Source organism: Nelumbo lutea, chromosome 3, assembly GCF_056320005.1.
Source record: "Nelumbo lutea isolate HS-2025 chromosome 3, American lotus-T2T, whole genome shotgun sequence".
Lineage (NCBI taxonomy): Eukaryota > Viridiplantae > Streptophyta > Magnoliopsida > Proteales > Nelumbonaceae > Nelumbo > Nelumbo lutea.
The window spans coordinates 58,215,240-58,235,656 of NC_142686.1; the positions used below are offsets into that span (position 1 = coordinate 58,215,240).

The 20,417-nt window shown below is 38.3% G+C and overlaps 2 protein-coding genes across 6 annotated transcripts in view; both read left to right on the forward strand.

Moving 5' to 3' along the window:
* The window catches only part of LOC148865162 (uncharacterized), a 43,215-nt gene extending 41,186 nt beyond the window's left edge, over positions 1-2,029 (forward strand). For both annotated transcript variants that reach the window (XM_088974545.1, XM_088974543.1), the window contains exons 6-7: positions 26-83; positions 222-2,029. In XM_088974545.1, coding sequence (XP_088830671.1) covers positions 26-83; positions 222-1,805 — 1,642 coding nt within the window. In that variant the 3' untranslated portion in view covers positions 1,806-2,029. The remainder of the gene's footprint in view (positions 1-25; positions 84-221) is intronic.
* Positions 2,030-10,060: 8,031 nt separating this feature from the next.
* On the forward strand, positions 10,061-16,800 carry LOC148865163 (uncharacterized). Of its 4 annotated transcripts, none has more exons than XM_088975581.1 (8): positions 10,638-10,874; positions 11,239-11,322; positions 11,409-11,454; positions 12,187-12,389; positions 13,146-13,213; positions 13,415-15,241; positions 15,700-15,817; positions 15,901-16,800. In XM_088975581.1, exons 4-8 carry the CDS (start codon positions 12,245-12,247, stop codon positions 16,626-16,628), a joined length of 2,886 nt encoding a protein of 961 aa, XP_088831707.1. In that variant the 5' UTR covers positions 10,638-10,874; positions 11,239-11,322; positions 11,409-11,454; positions 12,187-12,244; the 3' UTR covers positions 16,629-16,800. The 4 variants fall into 4 exon arrangements, with proteins under 4 accessions (XP_088831709.1, XP_088831707.1, XP_088831708.1 ...); XM_088975582.1 differs by having other exon boundaries at positions 11,434-11,454; XM_088975580.1 differs by lacking the exon at positions 11,409-11,454.
* The last annotated feature ends 3,617 nt before the right edge of the window (positions 16,801-20,417 follow it).

A 20,417-nucleotide genomic window follows, 5' to 3' on the forward strand; every position in this document is an offset into this window, starting at 1 on the left:
ATGAAATGGATACAAATTTGCTCAGGTATGATCTGGTTTCAGTGCTCCTTCAGCGGCTGCTACCTTCAAGCAAACCAAGCCAAGTATGATCTTTCAGTTCCATGGATGGATATGGAACTTCTCAGTTGTCACATTATTATCTTTCATAATTTGCCATAAGCCTATGTTGAACAGAAAATCAGTTCTTTTGCGGACTAGAACTGAAAATCAACTTTTTGTAGAGTTGCAAGGTTCAAAGTCTAAATCACGTGGAGTTGGACAACAGACATCAGTTGCTTGATTCTCATGACTTGGATATCCACTTCAAGGAACAGTCAAAGGATCCAACTATAAATCAAATGGAACCTATAGCTCAGCAATACTTGGATGAAGGTTTATTGGATTGTTGGTCCAATCAATCCAGAGAGGTCATCCCTTCACCGTATGACAAAGTGGATTGTGATTCTCTTTCAAATGTGTCTGCAAATGAAATTCTTCTTCAGTGCAAGCATGGTCAACCTGGTTTCATTTTAGATATTGGGAAAAATACGGTTTTGCACACCAAGAAAGAACCAGATTTTGGTATTGATCCAGGTAATACATTGGATCGGTTGTTGGAGCCATCCAAATTTGAGCACTCTGCTTGTGAAAACTTTTCTTCTAATTGGCACTTCTGTAAACAGTCACCTGGCCCAATTCAGAAGCTCAGTTCCCAAGTGCTGGATGAACTATATGCTCTAAATGAACCTACAGTAGGAACAAAACAGAGTACAAAATTCCTGGGTAAAGAATTATCAGTCACAAATTATGGATGTGTCACACTGGATCAGTTGTTGGAGCCATCCAAATTTGAGCACTCTGCTTGTGAAAGCTTTTCTTCTCATTGGCACCTCTGGAAACAGTCACCTGGCCCAGTTCACAAGTTAAGTTCCAAAGTTCTTGATGAACTCTATGCTCTGAATGAACCTACAGTAGGAATACAGCAAAGTACAAAATTTCTGGGTTGGGATGACAAGGATATGAAAAACAAAGCAGTTTTGTCTTCTATTTCTCATGATATGATGGAAGACCCAAGTCCAACTAGGACAACTTCATTTGGAGATGATCAGCAGTGTACTTTGAACAGTAACTTTGACACAAATTCTTTACAGATTAAGCAGAAATATTTCTCTGCCATGCAACTGGAATGGTACAATGACTCTTCATCTATCCTTGCCATTGATTGCTCCCCAAAAATCAGTTTATGGCCATACTTCCTTTCAGAAAATCATCCCAAAGAAAGGCGGTTTCCAGATGAAAAAGATTATTCAGTTGCAATGCCAAATCATTTTCTGATGTCCTTGTGTTCTGAAAATTATCTTGCTCAAGACTGCAAGGGCAGCATTCTCTTGAATCCTATGATGAGTGGAGTATTCAAAGAAAAGCTTTATCCAAATGCCGATACTTTGCTACATTCTGGTCTCAATTTAGATGTCAAATGGAAGAACCTTTCAATTACTGATTTCTTTAGAAAAAATCAGTTATCAAACAATCCTGATGTCCAATTTGCTGGGAAGGAAACAGAAGGTTTATCTTCTTTCATGCTTACTGGAGATAAAACCAAAAGTTGCCTGGACAGATCAAGCTATGCAAAGAACCAAATACACTTTGCCGAACTTATGTCTAATTTCCAGGATCTGTCATCCTTTAGTTTCAGGATATCTCTGAATAAGGAGGAAGCCTGCCCTTTTCTTTCTGACAGATCAAGTTTGGATGAATCTGAAAGAGAAATGTCTTCTGACTATAGTGAAGACATACATCTGATGCTTCCTAGCTTTGATCCATGATTTTTCTCAGGCTTGCTAAAGATTGGCTCTGGTTTAAAATTTGTATTAGGTATCTTCTATCACCACACCCCGCTTGATAATTTCTTTGTTTTGCTTTTGATAGGCATTACTTCTGACTATATTTTAGATGAGTGTTGCACTTGTATCACATTTTAGAGGGACTCGAATGTTCATATGCTTTGCAGTTCTAATCAATAGTCCAAATAGCATGACAACTGAGAGCATGTGAGCCTTTTCTAGCCCGTCAATGTTAAATTATACTCTAAAGGCTCCTCACAAGATTGAGAAATAAAAGGGTCATCACCAGCCTAATAATAGGAATTGGGAGAGATGGGCTACTATAAATTTTGAAAATAAAAATTCTAAATTGGGCATTCCATATTTCCATTTAGGCTCTCAGTTTGGAAGGAGTACAAATACAAATATGTACAGTGCATATGCATACAAAATACAAAGTTTTGTACTCTACATATTAGTATTTGTACTCCTTCCAATGGAAAGAGTACGGATACAAATATGTACAGTGCAAATACATACAAAATATAAGGTTTTGTACTCTACATATTTGTATTTGTACTCCTTCCAAACTGAGCCAAGGCTGTGTTTGGTTACAACGCAAATAAGTTTGCACTGATGCAAAACCATGGCAGTGCAAATGATTTGAGTGTAAATTCTGACCTATTTTTGTTTTCAACTTTTAGCTTATTTTGTTTGGTTGCAATACAAATGTAGTAAATTAAGACATGAAGCAAAATAAAGTAAAATCCAAAACAAAATTAAACGAGAATTTGCAGTTTTTACATTTGCACTCCCATGCATTTGTACTAGTGCAAATAAAATTGTACTGCAACCAAACACAGCCTTAGGTACTAATTACCAAAACAAATGGTCGGCAAAATGTCATGGGTCTTAATGCATCTGCCAAATAATGGTTACCAAGCAATCTATAGAATAGCTTCTGAACTATTCTTTCAAAAAGGGGTGAAAGGAAATAAAGTCGGTAAATAATGGATCTCCTGCACTTCTTAGAGATAAGGGAACATCAAACTTGATGCTAGACCTAGACCAGAAGGGTGTAAAAAGTAGGAAAAACAGAAAATGAAAGTATTACAGTAAGTGTTGGCAAAACAAAAACATAAGCTGGTTCCTTTCTAATCTCACAAATGCTTTGAAAATGTTTTTCATTAAGCATTTTGATTAAAAGATTTTGTTGCAAACAACTGAGTAAACTGGCTTAATTTTTCCTTTCCTGTACACTACACCAAACACCCTCTCTTTTGCTTGACAAAAAAAGCACCCTATTTACTGTTATCAATATGTAGACCAGATTTACTATTTTCAGTTGGAAGGTTGTTACAACTACTTTCCGTGTCAAGTAACAAAAATGTAATTGCAACCCTTAATCAATACACATCTATACATCATTTTCAGTATTGGTCATCTGCTACTTTAGTGTGTGTTTTCTTGCTCCATGAAGTAATAATTGCTCATTCTTTTCTTCTGGCTCATGTAGAACCTAACTCACATGGTTCAGTTTGGGAAGCAGGGTTGGCTGTCATTAACACTAGTGAACAAAATGGAACACCTTGTCATCAACCATCTAAAGTACCAGAACACCAGTATGTGTCAATAACCGCTTTGATCATAACTTTGTTTCATGTGAGGTTGTGAGGGCCCATTCCATTCTGATAGGTGAAGACGAATGCAATACAGTGTCCATGATGTCTTGATTCAGCAGTTTGTATCTGGTAGTTGGTACTAGTAAGAGTGTGGGATTTAAAGAGCTTCCCTTGCATAAACAGCTGAGCACTCGGCACTAGGAGGTTGTTGGGCTACACCCCACCTTATCAATGCACTATGTTTTTGATGCCTCTCCTGCACAAGTACGAGTCCTCTACAGTTCAACATTTAATTATCGGGCGAATCACCCTGTGTTTCGTCAGCTCTATATGCACGGGGTCCCATGCATCAGGCTGACATAGCATCTCATGATTGGCCCACTTCTTGTATGTCTTATTTAAGTATGTCATTTTCATTTCTACTATTGTCCATGAATTAGAGATGTAACCCAGATTAGGTTATCCTGTGGGTTGAGGTCAACCCTAAGCCTGACCCAACAGAATCTTGAAATCAGGTTGGAATGGATTGGAAACTTGTCTATTTAACTTGAAAATATATACACGGATAAGCTACCACAACCACATTCATGCAAGTTCACATATTATATATACACAAAGACATTACATTATGGTAATATTTTAGGGAAAAAACACCATCTCCACTATTCTTCTCACAATAAACATATTTCTATACATAAATCAATACATTTTTCAATAATAGAGTGTACAAGTACAACACATTAGGTTCTGTTTGGGCTGGGTTTCTCAAGGCATCAACCCTTATCCAACCCATTTCTAATTGGGTTTTGCATTTTTCAACCCTAACATTTTGTGTGTGTTGGCCGAACCCAAGTTGTAGTCTATGATCATGGACCAGGCTAGGCTGGGCTGGGCCGTGTTACAGATTTTAGGCCCCCACACCCAGCCTGATATTATATTTTATTACTATTTTTATAATAAAATATGAAACATTTATCTATCAATTACTAATAACTACTACTGCCATATGAAAAATAATTTTTTTGGTAACAACTAGAAAAATAAAAGAATAAAGATGAATCATAAGAACTTTTTCAAAAAAAAAAAAAAAAAGCGGTCTACTTCAGATTTTACGGATAGGAAGAATGGCATTTTATCATTTTACTGAGATGCAGGGATGGAGAATTTTAGCTTTATATTCTTATTTTGTTATTTTTTTAAACTTTGTTTTGTTTATTAAATTCTTTGGGGCTCTTGATACGAAACCGAAACGAAACTCACCGTAGATTGATAACGTGAGCCGGTGAGTTAACACAAGACGTCTACACTTCTCGCAATACAGTGGGCCGATTGTCATACATCACGAATCACGAAAAATCCGTATACCTGGGTCCCACATGTCAGGCTGATGTGCCATATCATGATTGGCCCAGTAACATGCTGGAGGGGAGACACGCCACCTGTCACGCGTCGTACTTGTCGCCTTCAACCTCCCTCGAAACCCGCTTATCATTTCTTTATTATTCTCGGTGGTCCCCACCCCTCCACGTCATCTAGCCCACTTGGTCCTCTCATGTCAGTCTCTTTTAAGGCGCTCGGCTACGGACTTCGGGGTTACCCAAATTCTTTTAACGAATCTCCATTCCTTTCACACCCCTCTGCCTAATTACATAACTGCCCCTCAAATTGTCAAAGCTTTTCCACAACTTTTTCCACCCATAAAATCTGGGTCACTTTTAATCCGGTTCTTTTTTCAGAATGGGAGATTTCTAGAGAGTACTGGGATGATCATGGCCGGGCTTAGCTGATATGATAAAAGAGAGAGCCCATGCCGGGCCCGGACCTAAACAGTCTGACCCAAGTTAGGGATTATCATTTATAGCCTAGCCTAGTTCAGCCTGAAAACACCCAGGCTTGGGCTTAGGTTTTTGTGTCCAAGCATAGCCCAGGCCAGCATACACCCAGATATAAATAGTTGGGATCTCGCGCTAACACTCTTCCAACATGATATAACACTGCCATCTCACTAAGAAACTGGGACCCATTAAAAAACTAGGATCCATCATGTGTGAGATTGAGATGTGTGGTAGCAGTTCATGTTGGAAGGGTGTTGGAACGTATCCTGTTGGCAGATGATCCGAATAACATAAATTTTACACATATATTAAGTAGCATAAATTCCAAATATAACCCTTCTATTATCCTTCCAAAATTCCAATTCCATGCTGATCCAAACACAACCTCGATGGTTTATACTTTATAATGAATTCCTAACTTCACTTGATCACTTCTGCATTCTACTTTTATTCCATTAACAAATCAGTCTTTTGAATTACTTCTATGAGAGATGATTGAGAGAGATGAAAGTTATTAGAGAGTCTACTGTATGTATTTTGTTTTTAAGGAATGTTTCCAACATAAAAGACATAGTCAATTCTACATTATAATAAAAGGTGGGTAGAGATTTCACTAAGGATCCTTGGTGGCCCCCCGTGAATCAGCTCGTCTCACTCTCACACCATGCTTGGATATTGGCGCTTCTGCATGGATGCATTGACCAATTTTCTTTTCAATGGGGAAAAGTGAAAATCAGAGAGTTCCAAAAAAAAAAAAAAAAGGGTTTAGCGGGGCACCAGTTTTCTTGGCCCCACGCCAGCCAAAACATGAACCTGAAAGGCTTGGTTTATTGTGTTAGGTTGAACTTCTTTACCCTAATCTCAGTTCTGTCCTGATAGCAAACTACATATCCCTCAAAATCCTCACTCTCTAGCCACCAAACGGATGTAAAGAAATAAAATTCTGAGTTAAATTAGAATTCTGTTCAATGATTTGAGGAAACCGTTTGATTGGTTGATTTGGCTGAACTGAATTGCTTATCTATTTGTCTTTTAGTGAATAAGCAATTTAGTGTGGTGTAAGTTCCTTGATTGTTAAATGACATGTTGGGATCACTACTCTATCCATCAATATTTTATTGCATGACTATTTATCCACTAAAAAACAAATCAATAAGCAATTGAGTTCAGCCAATTCAGCAATTACCAAACAGCCCTTAGACATGAAGACTGAATTGTAGTAATCACTTGATCAAGTTAATAGTTTTATTGTCTTGCTGCCAAAAAAAAAAAGGTCAAATTGAATTTCAATAGGGGTATATCTGAATTCAATCCAATAAGCATCTAAAGTTACTAGTTAAACTATGACCATGTTTAATGCTTTTAGGCTATGTTTGATTTGAAGGAAAAGGTAAGGAAAGGAAAGGAAAGACAAGGAAGCCTATACAAGGTTTATAAAGGTTTCCTTACCCTTCCCTTCCTTTCCCTACTTTTTCCTTCAAACCAAGCACTGCCTTTAGGAACCATTTGATAATGGTTGGTTTGGCTGAACTGAATTGTTTATCTATTTGTCTTTTAGGCTATGTTTGGTTTGAAGGAAAATGTAAAGAAAGGAAGGAAAATATAGGGAAACCTATACAAGTTTTGTAAAGGTTTTTTTTACATTTCCCTTCTTTTCCCTACTTTTCCTTCAAACCAAACACAGCCTCAGTGAATAAGTAATTAAGTGGGGCGTAAGTTCCTTAATTGATGAATGGCATGCTGGGATCACTACTCTATTCATGAATATTTTATTGCAAGATTATTATATCCACTAAAAGGCAAATCAATAAGCAACTGAGTTCAGCCAATTCAGCAATTACCAAACAACCCTTAGACATGGAGATTGAATTGTGGTAATCACTTGATCAATCCAATAGTTTTATGGTCGGGTTTAAAAAAAAATCAAACTGAATTTGAATAGGGTATTATCCGAATCCAATCCAATAAGAAATTCCGAATTAAATTATGGCCCTGTTTAATGCTTTTAAGGAAACACTTGATGATGATTGATTTGGCTGAATTGAATTGCTTATCTATTTGTCTTTTAGTGAATAAGTAATTATGTGGGGTGTAAACCCCTTAATTGATGAATGACATGCTTGGCTCACTACTATATCTGCTAAAAAGCAAATCAGTAAGTAGTTGAATTAAGCTAATTAAAAAAAAATATTAAATGGCTCTGGGGAAAAAGATTGAATTGTGGGACACCCCTCATAGGGGTCATTACTTTTTTAAGTGAACAATACAACATCATATCAACAAAGCTCATGTAATAATATAAGTCACTTTTTTATGAAGATAATAATATCAGGATTCAAAACTACACCGACAATTCATCCAACGCACCAGCTAAGCTATCCCTCAATTGGTTTGAGGTATATATGAATTTGATCCAATAAGATAATAAAATATCTAAATTTAATCCATTTTCATATTAGGGGTATAAAAATAGAATGAATCTATAAAAAGGAAATAAAAATATAAATATACCATAAAAATAAAATATCGAATATTAAAGAATGTTAATTATAAAAATGGCAATCAAATTGAGTTGCACATTTGCACCCTAGTTTATGATCAGCTTATATCCAAAATCGATCCAATTAGCAAACAGATCATTATTCGACCCGATTATGGCTACATGGATATCTGAATCCGACTGTACCATTTGAGGTAGTCCAAAAGATGTGACATGGGGCCCAAAGGGAATAATGAATGGCTAAGAAAGCATCATTAGATAAGAAGTATAAGATCCAGTCCCACCATATTGTACGGTCCAGATTGGCATATGGATGAGTCTAATATGTGTTGGTGTTACTATGGTGTCATGTGTACACATTCGTGATTCCATTCAAAATGCAAGGGCAATTCCGTCATCTAAGCCAACGGTACGTAACTTCAGTGAACGGACGAATTCGCATCTGCGCCATACAGATCGCCCCACCCGCGCCCTACATGCACATCTCAGCGTGCATTGGAACATCTCCCACAGTTTTCATTGGGAAGTGTCCCCTATGCACGGTTGGGATGTGCTATGGGAAGCAGAATGCGAATTTTGAACGGACGGGACGCCCTTTATCGCTCTTTGCTTGCTTAAAATATTTAATTATATTTTAATCAACAATTAAACCATAAATAATCAAATTAATAATCGTCTTTTTATTAAATAATTATGCTTTCGCAGAGTTGGCATTTCCTACCCGAATAATACTATGCAGAGGATGAGATGTTCTCCATATATGATTTTGATAAATGTAGGCAGAGTTTTTGTGGGTAAGAGATCTAGACTTTTCAAAGCAAGATTAATATGAGTCCCTGTCATATGAATCCATGGATTCACGAAACGTGTGGACTCGCCAATGAGACCACGTCGCCTAAGTATTAGACCTATTCATGGGTCAGGCTGGTCGGGCTCAGGCCGTGCTTTCATTCCGTATTAACATATTTTTCTAAGGCTTGAGCCCGAGCCCGGCCCGACCATCGGGCCTACAACTTAGGCCCGAGCCCAGCCCTCATAAAAAGGCCAAAGCCCAGGCCTGAGCCCGAGCTCGAAATTTAGCCCATACTATTACTATTACTACTATTGAAGCGACTGAATAGAGAGAGAGAGAGAGAGAGAGAGAGAGAGAGAGAGAGAGAGAGAGAGAGAGAGTTATAAAGAAGCTCGGGCTGGGCTTTTTTGACAAATCCCAAGCCCGGCCTGAAACACAGTCGGGCTTACTGTGTTAGGCTCAAGGTCAGGCCCGTAGGCCTAATTACATGACCAAGCCCGACCAAGATGCGGGCCAGGCCGGGCCGGGCCATCGGGCTACCCGACCAATGAACATGACTAACTTTAACGAGGTTTTGGCTGTTAATTGAGTATGCGGTTGAACCAGGGAACAAAACGACAAAAATTAAATTAACCCCCTCACATTTCGAACCCTCTTTCCCTCTTCTACTTTTCTCTTTTCTCCTCCATCAAACCCTCCTATCCCATATATCGGTTGAATCAGAGTCTCTTTTTCTTCTACTTCTTCTTATTTTTACAAAGGTGTTTCTAGTTCGTTCTTTGGACAGATCGAAGGTGACCTTGAACCATTCATGACAGTTTTGTAATAATAATAAGAAGAAGCAGCTGAGGTTTGGGGTCGCCTTTTATCTAGAGGTGTAAAGTGGGCCATGCCGAGTCGATATAGCATGGCCCGTGGGCAGCCCATGCAAAGTGCGGGCCATGTCGTATTGGCCTACGGGCTATTACGGGCCATGCTGCCCTTCCCGGTGAAAAATTTGGGGGTCATGGCCTGTGCGGGCCGAGCTGACCCATGGGCCAAGCCTTGGGCCAGGTTGGGCCATGCACCGGGCCAAAGTTATTTATTTAAAAAATTGATAAAAAAACTTAAAATTTTAATTTTATATGAAATATATAATTGCTTATATATACAATAGTTAAATAAATTAATATAATAAAATAAAAAAATATTTATTTTATTAATATATTATATACTATATATTATTATATAATTATAATTTATATAATATTATACAAATATATATAAAATAATATATAAAAATATATATCATATATATATAGGCCATGCTGGCCCACGGACCACAAGCAACATGTCCTGCTTAGTTGTGTCATGCCATACCGGCCTGTGGACCTAAAACCCCTGACCCAGTACGGTCTGCATGATCGTGTCGGGCCGGTCCAAATTTGTGCCAATCTACGAGCGGCACAACCCACTTTTATCCACCCTTACTTCATTACAAAGTGGACGTAGTTAACATCTTTGCAACTCCAGAACAATAACTTTACGGGAAAAATTCCTCCTAATGTTGGTAGATTGACTATCCTCTTCCTCTACAATAATCACTTCTCAAGTGTGATACCCCTAGAGATTGGAAACCTAAAAAACTTGCAACAACTAGACCCATCGGTGAATGCTCTCACAATCATAGGTCCCATACCTCGCATAATTGGAAACCTATCAAAGCTTGATTTCTTACGGCTTTTCTACAACAATTTGACTGGAACGATTCCGCTGGAGATCGGTAACATGTCATCATTACGGACGCTTGGTCTCAACACGAATCAATTGTACGGAGAGGTGTTAGACACCACCTCTCGCCTTGAATATGTTGACAGATTCTCCTTGTATTATGAAAAAAGATTTGGCCCAATTTCATAATTATGCAACACGTAACAAAGTCAATAGTTCAATACAACAAATCTAAGGCGTGAGCAACAAAGAGAGAAATTAGCGGTCCGAACTCCCTACTAAAGAGTACAAACTCCCTACACCCCCAAACTCTCCCTTAGTCCCCGACCCAAACACAAAGGGCAATACAAATGTAGTAATTGTTAGCATTACAGTATTTCTTTCTCTCTCTCTCTCTCCCTCTCAGATGACGAGCTTTTGAGTCCGAGAAAGTCGGTGGGAGAAGAAGAATAAGCGATAACTTCATTGTCTCACATGAAACACATCATGCAACTTCTTACCATCGACCTCCGTAAATCCGGTGAATCTCCGGCTTAGTTTCTCGTACTGATGTACCGGAGTGTCAGGCTCCGGCGACTCCGAGGCGTCGTAACCGAGATCCTGTTGTACAAGGTCGCATTCTCTCTTTCTCTCGCGCCCTGAGAGATTTTTGACCTTTTGTTTTTGTCAGATATGGATTGAACTATGTGATTCCTCTTAGAATGATCAGGAGTTTTTTCCCTTTTGTTCCTTCTTTTCTCTCTTCTGTCTCTCTCCCTCTCCCTATCATCCGATCTCGTTTTTCGAAGTGGAGTTCGTTTTTTCTGTTGTACAGGAATTGATTCTTATTCTTTGAGATGCTTTCCGCAGCTTTTTGGAGTGATTTTTTTAGTTGAATTCTGCTTTTTCGGGCTGAATCTAGTGTTTAATTCATTAATTGTTTTCATTTGCTTGACTATGCGTCTTTTTAGGTAATTATCTCTGCTTTTACTTATAGGTGATCTTCGGCTTAGATTCTGCTTCTGGTTTTGAATCTAGTTACTTTTGAGGGGCTCATTTGGTTTATTCCATCCCTTTTACGGTAATTGCCAACTTTTTTTTTTTATCGATGGGGTCTTGTCTGTTGTAAAGATCCTTTATTATTATTATTTTTTTTTTCTCTTTGAGGTTTCGAGTGTTGATATTGGTGCAGTTAGCCTCATTTTGGATGAAGGTACGTGAATTTGCCGATTTATTTAGTTTTCTTTTCTGCATTTTAGTTCAATCAACTCTTTTTATGGCCATGATGTGGTTTTCTCATGTAAATTTGCAGCATTTTTTAAAGGAAAAAATGGTCATACATTCTGATTGAGTTTGGTTCGTTTTAGTGAAAGCGATTTCTTATTCTTTTTTCAACTTTCTCTTCTTTCACTATTTCTAATGCGTTCTTGTGGCTAGGCTTCAATTAAGACCGGTAATTAGTGGATCGTGAGAACTTGCCTGATTAATTTTGGCCAAAGTTGCGGGAATTAGAAATTAAGGGTTTTTAAGCTGAAATTAAGGGTTTTACTACTAAGTATCAGCTTTGCTTTATGTTTCATTCAAGCGTATACCCTCTTTTTAGATTCTATCGATCTTTTTGGGAATCCCTATGCTCGTTCCTAGACTTGAAAAGTAGTTCCTCTTTTATGTAAAATTACTGCTGTTTTAGTTTTACTAGTTTCCCCATTTCAATCTACCATTTGGTTCTTCTCAGTTCTCAGCTATCTGCTCATTTTCTTTTTTTTCTATTTAATTCTTTTCGCCCAGTTTTTAAGGTGGGTAAATGCTACTGATGGAGTTCTTTCCTTGTCTGTTTGGGTTTCTCTCCTGTTTCTTGACACGATGCTTGACAAGTAGAGTTCGATGACATGTGTGAGCTTGTTTTTTGCCTTTGTTTTTGTTAACTTATCCTTCTCTGCTACAGGTCTGCTCCAGTTGTGGAATGGGGTTGTTTTTGTGATATCTTGGTCTCAGGTGCTGAAATGAATATGAACGGGATGCAAAATAGAAGAGCTCGTGATCTAGATAAGCCATTTCCCGGATGCATGGGAAGAATGGTGAATCTCTTTGATTTGAGTGCAGGCATACCTGGAAACAAGCTGCTTACAGAGAAAGCACATCGAGATGGTAATCTCTGCATATATTTATTTCCTTTTACCTTTGATGTTGTGGACTTCAAAGAAGCTGAATCCTATCACTGTGTTCATTTATGTCTATAGTTTTCAAATTTGGCTTGACCGTAGCTGTTTTTGTCATAGTTTCTGTATGAACTTTTTATTTTTCTAACAGATAGAGAGCATTAGGTAAGCCACAACATAATCATGTACATATAAATAAACAAAAATTAGCTTCAATATTGATTAAAACAAGAAACTATGCCTTCTTTTTTTTTTGGATTGATGACAATAGAACTGTAATGTGTCGCTTGAAAGTTTCACCATTAGATGAAAAATTACTTATTTCTAGGAGCCCCTTACTGTCCATAGGATTTCTGATTTGCACGTTATAGTTGGATTTGGTCTGTCAGCTGCATATATTAGACACGATTTAAAAAATTGTGAAGAATTTATATAATTCCTTTCTCCTAAGTGTCACATATATGTATTGAAAAATTCAATTTCTATATATTCATTAAATATGTCAAATGGCTGGACAGATATTAATCAATATTTCTGATATACTTGCTGATATTCAAAGGTCTGTAGTACATAGTTTCTATTTTCATGATATAAAAGTTAATAACTATTCCCTTTCTAGAGAAGACTACACCTTTTCTGAGAAAAAAAAGGAGTTACACATTAATGTCTTTTCTGAATTGCTGGTTTTATATTTATGTGCTAGCATCTTCCATTGGTTGTTGATGTAAATCTGATTAATGAGCAGGATATTTTCTTCCTAGAAGTCGATCAGAGAAGTCGGATCCCATCAGAGATCAGATGGAGGATAATCTAGTAAGCTTTCTGAAACCTCATTTCAGTGAACCATATTTATATTATTAAAACCAACTATGACTTGATTTATCTTGGGAAATATACTTTGCCTTTTCTCAAAAAATGACTATTTATCTTGGGAACTCAATATAATATCATAAATCACATGGCCAAAGGCAATGGTATCTTGACTCAGAATGCGTTCTGTTTGGGGACATACAGATAGGATACGAGTTGAGTAGGACTTCTTCAAGCAAGAAATCAAGGGGAACACCCATGAAGATGCTTATAGCCCAAGAAATGTCAAAAGAAACAGAGTCTAAGGAAAAACCACCTGGTGTGGTTGCCAAGTTGATGGGGCTGGATGCACTTCCAGGAAACCATCCTGACTCAACAGTAGAGAGAAGCCGAGCAAAAGGTTATTTGCCAAATTCTTTTACTCAACCAGGGACAATGCTGAAATATCAGCACCAAGAGAGGCAAATTCAACATGAGACTCATCTAGTTCAGGAGCAGAAAGAGTACAAAGATGTTTATGAAGTCTGGCAGCAATCACCAAAAGGCAAACGTCTTGCCACTGATGAAAACCTCCGCCAGTCTAAGGAATTCCAAGATGCATTGGAGGTTCTGAGTGCCAACAAGGAGTTATTCCTCAAGTTTTTGCAAGAACCAAATTCACTGTTTGCACAACGTCTGTGTGAGCTACAGTCTATTCCACCACCTCCTGAGACAAAACGCATAACAGTCCTAAGACCTTCTAAGACCTTGGAAAATAGCATATTTGCTGAGCAAGAGAAGAAGGATGATAGACAAATAAGGAAACAAATGCAAGTGTTTGAAGCAAATAAGTGGGACAAAGACAAGTCTAGCTGCAGTCCTATGTATACCAATCAAAAGGTTGATGTTTCTGCTCAACCAACACGGATAGTGGTCTTAAAACCTAGTCCTGGGAAGACCCATGACATTAAAGCTCTTGTTTCTTCTCCTCCCTCTTCACCGAGGTTGACACAAAATAAAGACTTCTGTGTGGAACCAGAAGATGGGGAGGCAAGAGGATCAAGAGAAGTAGCAAAGGAGATCACACGACAGATGCGTGAAAATTTGAGCAGTCACCGGAGGGATGAGATTTTGATGTCCTCTGTATTTTCCAATGGATACATTGGAGATGAGAGCTCATTCAATAGGTCAGAAAACGAGTATGTAGAGGAAGGAAATCTCAGTGATTCAGAGGTCATGACACCAACATCAAGGCATACATGGGATTACATCAACAGGTTTGATAGTCCCTACTCGTCTTCTTCCTTCAGCCGAGCATCCTATTCTCCAGAGTCATCAGTTTGCAAGGAAGCAAAGAAGCGGCTTTCAGAAAGATGGGCCATGATGGCATCAAATGGAAGTGGCCAAGAGCAAAAACAATTACGGAGAAGTTCTAGTACATTGGGTGAGATGCTTGCTCTTTCTGAAACAAAGAGTTCTATAAGATCTGGTGAAGATGATCCTGATGGGGGGTTTAGTGCCATTAGCAGCAGATCCTGTGGTGATGAACAAGATCTGATGACACTAACATCATGTTTATCAGGTATCAGGAATAGGGATGAAGGTGTGGGGGTATCTCCTGGAGTTCTACCAAGGTCAAGATCGGTACCTGCTTCCTCTACAGCTTATGGTAAGGAGCTAAATGTTGAAGTTCCAGATCCCAATATTGGTAAATCAATTGTTCCCAAGGAGGAGTCAAAGTCAAAGGGAGGGATATCATCATTCAAGGGAAAAGTTTCTAGCTTATTTTTTTCAAGGAATAAGAAACCATGCAAAGAAAAATCTTGTGCATCTCCCTTGGCTGGCTCTCAAGGTCATTCTCAGTCTACCCTTGCAGAGACGCCAGGGGTTGCAAAGCAGCTTTTGTCAGGAAGAAGTGATCATATTCCACAATGTGTTACTAATAATGGACTTGAAGGTGGCTTATCATCTAACTTAAGAGTGTTGTCAAACCATACTTCCTCATCGGCTTCCAACTGTGTAGGAACAAAACAAGGCAGTTTCACATACGAGGTATGCAACTTCCCTGTTGCTTGCTCTTATTGTTGTGTTATTCAAGGTTCAATACATGCTCCTCAGCAATCAATGACCTTTTTTCCATTATATTTAGATACCTAGAATATATGTTTTGAGAACCTTGATTGCTATCTTTGTATCAACAAAACATTCTTCCACTAGTCTGCACTGACCACTTGTATGTTATTCATTCTAAGAAAATTAAAGTTGACAATATCTGCTTATATTATGCTTCTATGAATTTCAGATCAACCAGAATTTGCCTAACAAATTCTAAGAAAATTAGAGAAAATTCACGTTAGGCTGAACTGAATTTTGATCTATGTTTCCTTTGATTTGCAGGCTGTTATCTAGACACCTAAACAGCTTGTACCTGTTTTTATTTTCATAAATTCTTTTTATTTACTCTTCAAAAAAGAATTTGCCTAATTAGTGAGATCTTTTTAACATTATAGGCAGTATCTCTAGCAAACCAGGAACAACCAAGCCCTATTTCAGTGTTGGAAGCACCATTTGAAGACGATGCAGACACAACTTCACAGCTCTCTGGAAATGTCAACTCTGACCACCAGGGTAAGTTGTTGAGATTCTCCCATGCTAACAAGTTAATCCTTTATTACCTAATCTAACCTTGTGCATTGCCTTATTTGCAACAGGGCCATCTGTGAACTTTCACCCTCTTAGATCAAACTTAATTGACAAATCCCCACCAATAGGATCAGTTGCACGGACCCTGTCTTGGGATGATTCTTCCTTAATAGCTTCCAGGCCAAATTCATTAAACTTTTCTAGGTTTCTCTCTGAGGCAGAGGAAGAACAAGATCGATTTTTATTTGTCCAGGCATTACTTTCAACTGCAGGCCTGGACCGTGAGGAACAGGCAGATATGATAATATCCAGATGTCATTCACCAGAAAGTCCATTGGATCCATCATTGATTGAAAAATGTATCAGTCTCCATGATGATAAGGAAATTTTGCATGAAGCAAAGCGCAGACAGAGAAGATCAAACAAGAGACTGTTATTTGACTGTGTCAATGCAGCCCTGGTCGATATGATGGGATATTCATCAGAAGTGAGCCCATGGGTGAGGGCGTGTAGCACTTTCCAAAGTAGGGCTTCAGTAGATGCACCAGTGACTGTGGACAAAGTATGGAGCTGTGTGAAGAAGTTGTATAATAGCAGTGAGGGAAGATGCTATTCAGCTGAAAGCGGGGACAGCACCAGCCTGGTGGTGGAGAAGGTTGTGAGAAAGGAGGTGGCAGGAAGGGGGTGGGAGGATGCCATGAGGTTGGAAGTAGATACAATAGGGAAGCAAATAGAGGGAGAGATGCTGGAGCAACTGGTCCAAGAGGCTCTTGTTGAATTGACAGGTTGGTTGTGATGAAGATGTACGTTATTTCAATTTTTTTTTCTCTATTTCTGTACCGTGATTATTACTTAAATTCATGGTGGTCTTACCAACCTCAATTTCTTTTATGCCACAAATTTTCATGTTTGTATTGTTTAAATATTTGATTTTCCCACCAAGTATATAAATATTTGCATTTACAATACACATTTTGTTAGGTTGCTTCCACTATCTTTATTTTTCTGCTGCTGACCTGCCGTTGTCTTATTTTGAGGGACCTCTTGCTGTCTCTATTATGTGCTTCTGGAAACTTAATTTACTGTAACCAGGCAATACTGAACCTTACCTCAATCCTTGCAGTGACTCTTATCTATTACATTTGGAAGTTTCACAAAAGATGTTCCACTTGACCTGTACCCGAAAAGGATTTGTTTTCTGAATCTGTCTGGGAATTCAGTCTTTTTCATTCAGTTTGGGTTATGTTATTTCCCATTTTTTTCATGTTTCAGAAATTCAAAGAGAAATAGACCAACCTGACTGGATAAACTTTCTAGTCAGTTTGAAAATCCCAAGGAATTTGGAAAATAATAGTCCTATCCTGACAAGTTCCAGAGAGGTAATCCATACCAAATACATGGTTGGATACTCTTGGATGTGGTTTCATTAGGGGTCTAAGGATGTATTAGATCTTGGGTTCACATCTCTCTGTTCACAGTTGGAATAATTCTTAATGACAATTCACAAATTCTACACCACTAATCCTTGAATCCAAGGGCCTCCAGCTTTAGCCTTCTTATTTTGGGTATTCTGCTTCTCTAAAAGGACTAATGGGGACTATGATAATACACATTGCACCTGTGGGACTGTCGGAGTTGAATTAGATAATAGACTATTTGTTTGTGTGTACGGCCTCCAACCTCCACAGTTAGCATTCAATAGTGGACTGTACATGTCATGTGCCAAAAACATCATTGCCCTCTAAAAAAGCAGCTCTTTGTACTTTCTACTGTTGCTGGGTTATATAATCTCCAAGTGGTTCTGATAGTTGAGTCTAATGATTGTTTGTAAGCAAAGCTAGACAAAGAAATATTCTGTTTATTAATGTGATTCTGAATCAGTGAGAGGACAATTTGGACAGAGTGGGTTTTTTAATATATGAAGGATGGAATAGACAGAAGTAATTCAAAATCTGTGTTTTTATTTCTATTATTTTTAAGATATTGCAAATTTCACTGGTTTTAACCTTTAGTTTATCTCATTTTTGTTACTAGTGAGTTAGCTCAACTAAGAGATACTCCACTTGGCTGCTTCCCTATAAGCTGAGTTATGGAGCTTAAAGCCATGCATCTTGGGTTATGCTAAGCTAGCAACTTAGATTCCAATTTTATAAAAGAAAGCTTAAATTAAATATTCTTTTTCCACATTGCATGAGATTAGCAGGTGAAAGATGAGTTTTGAGTTCTGCCCCGACCCAAGGACCAGCAGCAGCAGCAGCAACTTGTGTAGGTCTTTAACAACTAAAACTAATGGTGGAAATAAATGTATTACGTATTATATACTTTAAGCCACAAATGATTGCTATAACAAGTTTTATTTTATAATTTGGTGTAAGTGGCTGTTTGGTGACAGCCGAAGTGGCTGAACTGAAAAGCTTATTATTTTGTCTTTTAGTGATCTAAGGAGTTTGTGGGCTCCTTGATGACTGAAGCTGAAGCTGCTAAAGTTGGGTGGATTATCAGCAATTTCATCTGTCATCAAATGGCCCCTAAGTGTTATATTTTCCTGTACTTGAAGCTTGTAGGTATGCATGTATTAGGTTAGCCTTCCAAAAAGCAGAACATGAAAGAAAGAAAAGCTAAGGTGGGGGGGGGGGGTTTAACAAGCTCAAGTGACGTGTCATGTCAATTAGGCCAAATTGTCCAAGTTGTGTCAACAGCTGTCCACTTGTATCGACATGTATATATATACATCTCAGCTGTACAAAATTGAATTATCATTCAAATTCTTCACTGAGTCTTGATTTTCATGGTACTAGAGCCTGACCAGGTCAGGGTGTTTTCGTACGTCTCCCACGAATGTTCTCCATCAGGTGGTCTTCGTCTCTGACGCCGGTGAACTGCAACGTCTTTGTTCCTTGTCTCTGGCGGTGCTGAACTACAGTATCACCGTTCTTGATACCTTGTTTTTTTTGAAGTTTGAAACTCTCCCTTGTCATGGTCAGAGATCTAGATCCATCCTCTCCGTATTTCTTGCACCTGTTAGATAACCTTGGTGCTGTTCTTGTATCATGCCTCCTCACCGGAGAAAACTACCCAACATTGGCAACACACGATGCAAAATGCGTTGAGAGCAAAGAACAAGTTTTACCTGCTAGATGCTAGATGGGCACGTTAATTCAACCAGATCCTAAGGATAAAATGTAATTCCATGGTCATATCATGGATTTTCAATTCCCTAGCTCGAGAGCTCCATGAGAGCGTAGTTTATGCTGATACGGCTAGAGAAATTTGGAAGGACCTTGATAATGAGCTTTTGGTTGCTTCTTATTTCACCAAAATGAAAGGATTATGGGATGAATTTGGGATGTTGTCTACCACATTGGATTGTACTTGTGGAGCTGCAAAGGAATTGGCAGCCGAATGAGAGAAAGACAAGCTCTGTCAATTCTTGATGGGCTAGTATGCAATCAATCATCCTTGCTTCTGATCCACTTTCGACGATCAATCGTGCCTACCACTTATTATTCATATTGAATTAATTGTAGGCAAAACCTATGATGCATCAAGTGCAACATGCAATAAAGAATGTGAATGAATGATAAATTGACACGTTACAAATTACATATTTAGCATTGTTAAAATTTTATTGATATTTTGTGAAATGTAAACCAATGAAAAGTTAGTATACCATGAGATATTTTTAACCTGCTTTATTGAAATCTTGATTTAATATGCGGCCAATATTAGTTAATGCATCATACTTAAATTCTTAATTATAATAATATTTATCTCACCTTTACCATGGTAAAGGCAAGATTGGATCCAAATTCTCTGCTACAACCAACCAAAAAGACTTGCCAATAAGCCAGCTACCATCTTCGTGTTGTTAATCTCTATGGTGGAACCCATTCAATTGTTGTCCCTATTCCTTGAACATGAGCAATTGTTCTTGGTTTTTAGGCCTTCGACTGTTCTATGGGTCTCATAACCCTAGCTCTAGGCCAAATAACATCAATACTTAATTACAAAGTACACTTATATGGAATAGACCAATGCCTACTGTCTTGAAAATGCCACCAAGTTAGGGTTGTCATGAGTACCTGAATGCTTCAAGTGGTCCTTTTCACAATAGGATATGGGACCAAAACATTGTCACCAACTCATGGTGTCTCACAAGGGCACCTTGATGCAAGAGTCTGTTGCGTTCATCGCATCTGTCAATTGACCCCTGTTTTTGAATAAGGATAATACTACCAATACTCGCCCAAGACCACGATGTGATTACTGCAAAAAGATTGGCCTCGTTCTGGAACTCAAATTGTAGCCTGTGCCAATGCTGACCAAACTAATCATTCTGCAACATCCCTAGTGGCTGGTTTGACAGCTGATCAATATGTCCAGTTAATCTGATTGCTGAAGGCTGAAAAGCAACCAATCTGTGCCTCAACTACATTTGGTAATGCCCTTCTAATCTCTTGATACTTGTATTTGTTGGATTCTAGATAGTGGTGCCTCAGACAACGTGGGTTCAAACACATCATACCTCAGCCACCGTGAGCCTCTCTATCTGTGCATCGTCTGGTTTTGCTTCCTAATGGTGAAA

Bases quoted from the DNA above. Each gene is read 5' to 3' on its own strand.
- LOC148865163 (XM_088975583.1), top strand. From the start codon at position 12,245: ATGAATATGAACGGGATGCAAAATAGAAGAGCTCGTGATCTAGATAAG. The intron at 13,214-13,414 runs GTAAGCTTTCTG...GGGGACATACAG, and splicing joins ATCAGATGGAGGATAATCTA to ATAGGATACGAGTTGAGTAG. The intron at 15,242-15,699 runs GTATGCAACTTC...TTAACATTATAG, and splicing joins AAGGCAGTTTCACATACGAG to GCAGTATCTCTAGCAAACCA.